General features: G+C 41.3%; 1 protein-coding gene across 1 annotated transcript; it reads right to left on the bottom strand.

The window, feature by feature from the left end:
• Window positions 1–447: 447 nt before the first annotated feature.
• Window positions 448–1,827, bottom strand: LOC131055554 (UDP-glycosyltransferase 85A5-like). Its single transcript, XM_057990021.1, has 2 exons — window positions 1,461–1,827; window positions 448–1,370 (listed from the first exon to the last, which is right to left on the bottom strand). The coding sequence occupies exons 1-2, from the start codon at window positions 1,825–1,827 to the stop codon at window positions 448–450; spliced, it is 1,290 nt and encodes a 429-aa protein (XP_057846004.1).
• Window positions 1,828–2,128: the final 301 nt, after the last annotated feature.

Raw genomic sequence — 2,128 nt, 5'->3', positions numbered from 1 at the left:
AATCATTGTTTTTTTCATCCATATTTAACAATTTACAAAATTAATTAAAACGAGAAACATTAGGCTTCACCTTTCATATTTCAACAAGAACTAATGACAAAATTGCTTAACCGAAAAGATTAGTTCCCCACCTTATGAGCAGGAACTTAAAAATGTAGTGATATTAAATAAAGTAATTATTTAATATGCATGGAAGAAGTAGAGCTGGTCACGTTCACTTGTTGAAAAAATTACTTATAGAAGGACGGTGAAGCAACAATTCAGATCACACCTCAATTGTGACTACGCCAAGTTTATTTACTGAGGACTTTAAACAGCGTAGTATTGGGAAATCACGCTAAACAGTGACTTATATTGGGATGAAAAAGCAAGAATTCAGGTCACACTTTAATTGCGAATATGACAGGTCTATTTGCTGAGGACTTGATGACGGTAAACACTGACTAATCAAGTGTTTTTCATGGCATTTACGAACTTTCTGAAGTTGATATTAGACGACCCCCCTTCTCTCACAGCAGTCCTTACCATATTCTTCAGCGTACTCATTTTTTCACTTATCTCAGCACCTTCCTTACTATCTAATAACCTCTCGACTATCTCCTGGACCTCACGTTTCTCTATAATCCCTTTCATGTTTGCATTCAAAGTCAGCCCGACTCTCCACTCTTCTAATATAAAGGAGCTGTCTATAAACTGGTCTGCAAAATAAGGCCAACAGATCATTGGAACACCCATGGTGATGCTCTCAAGAGTTGAATTCCACCCGCAGTGCGTGACGAAGCAGGCTACAGAAGGATGGGACAAGACTCTTAGCTGTGGAGACCAGGACACAAAGCAGCCAAGATGTTTTGTGCGTTCCATGAATCCTGAAGGCAGCACTGCAGGCTCTCCATTAAGTAGATCACACCGCAGAACCCACAGAAATGGTCTCTGAGTGGCCTCCAGCCCCAGGGCAAACTCCTCCAACTGTGTTTGGTTCAAAATAGCTACGCTTCCGAATGCAACATAAATCACAGATTTCGCAAGCTGTTTGTCCAGCCATGAGAGGCACTCAACTTCCTCTGTCCAGAAGCCCGTGCTCATTGTACCCATTGTCCTTTCCGATTGGGCATCAAGAAATTGTGAAGGAATTAAGGGACCTATGGAATAAACTTGATCTTCTTTTGCAAAGGATTTGTGAATTGGGATTTCTAGTTCATTCACAGTATTGGTAAAATGGAATAGCCCTTTTGCGCTTTCAATACATCTAAGGGTCATCAGGAAAAGAAAGTCCTGATCTTCGCTTCCTGGAAGGAGCCATGGAAACTGACTAGAATGGATTTGGGGCGCCCAAGGAACGTATTCGACCATACGATGATCAGTAGGTGTACCTGCTACAACAAAATCAGAAGTAAAAGGTTGAACAATATTCCTTTTAAAGAGTAGTACAAATATAATACACGAAATCAGTGGTTTCTTACCTTCGGAAGTTATAATTCCGGAAGAGATAAGAGTTGGAGCATGATAGAAGGTGGAGTATGAGGCAGTAAGCCCTGTCCAAAAGACAGCTCTTGATATATCCAAGTGCTGGGTTGCCTCTAATACCCAGTAGGCTGAAATTAAGTCTACAATCAAGCAGGTAACAGCCAGTCCCTCCTCCTCTTGGATCTCATCAACCAGTTTACAAAGTAAAGGCCCACAGGTGGCCTCCATTGATCTCACCATCTTCGAAAACTGATTTCGACTTTCATGAGGACCTAATCCATCAGAGATCGACAATAATCGAATACCGATTTCTTGAGCCTCTCTGACTAAGCTCGACTCTTTGTTATTATTAGCTCCTATCATGCGTTCGTGTTGATAGTTGGTGTTGATAGTTGGTGCTGAAACATGGGATTTATGTGGCCTTGTGCAGGAAACGGGACCATAACAGCAAGGGGCTTCTTGTTTAGAGTACGACCCATTTGCTGTTTCACCTCAGAAAACTAGAATTAAGAAGAAATTGCAAGTAAATATCAGCACTAACAGTACTAATTGGAGAATAGAATGCGGGATGCTGCTCTATATAAGGCTTTCAGCACAGTATAAAACAAAAGCATATGAAAGATACTTCGGGACGCACTAGAAAGGGCATCTTGAGGGGTCGCTG

This window comes from Cryptomeria japonica, chromosome 10 (assembly GCF_030272615.1).
Source record: "Cryptomeria japonica chromosome 10, Sugi_1.0, whole genome shotgun sequence".
In the NCBI taxonomy this organism is placed as follows: Eukaryota; Viridiplantae; Streptophyta; class Pinopsida; order Cupressales; family Cupressaceae; genus Cryptomeria; species Cryptomeria japonica.
The sequence above is the reverse complement of the archived record's forward strand: the minus strand, read 5'-3'. Positions and strand labels throughout refer to the sequence as shown.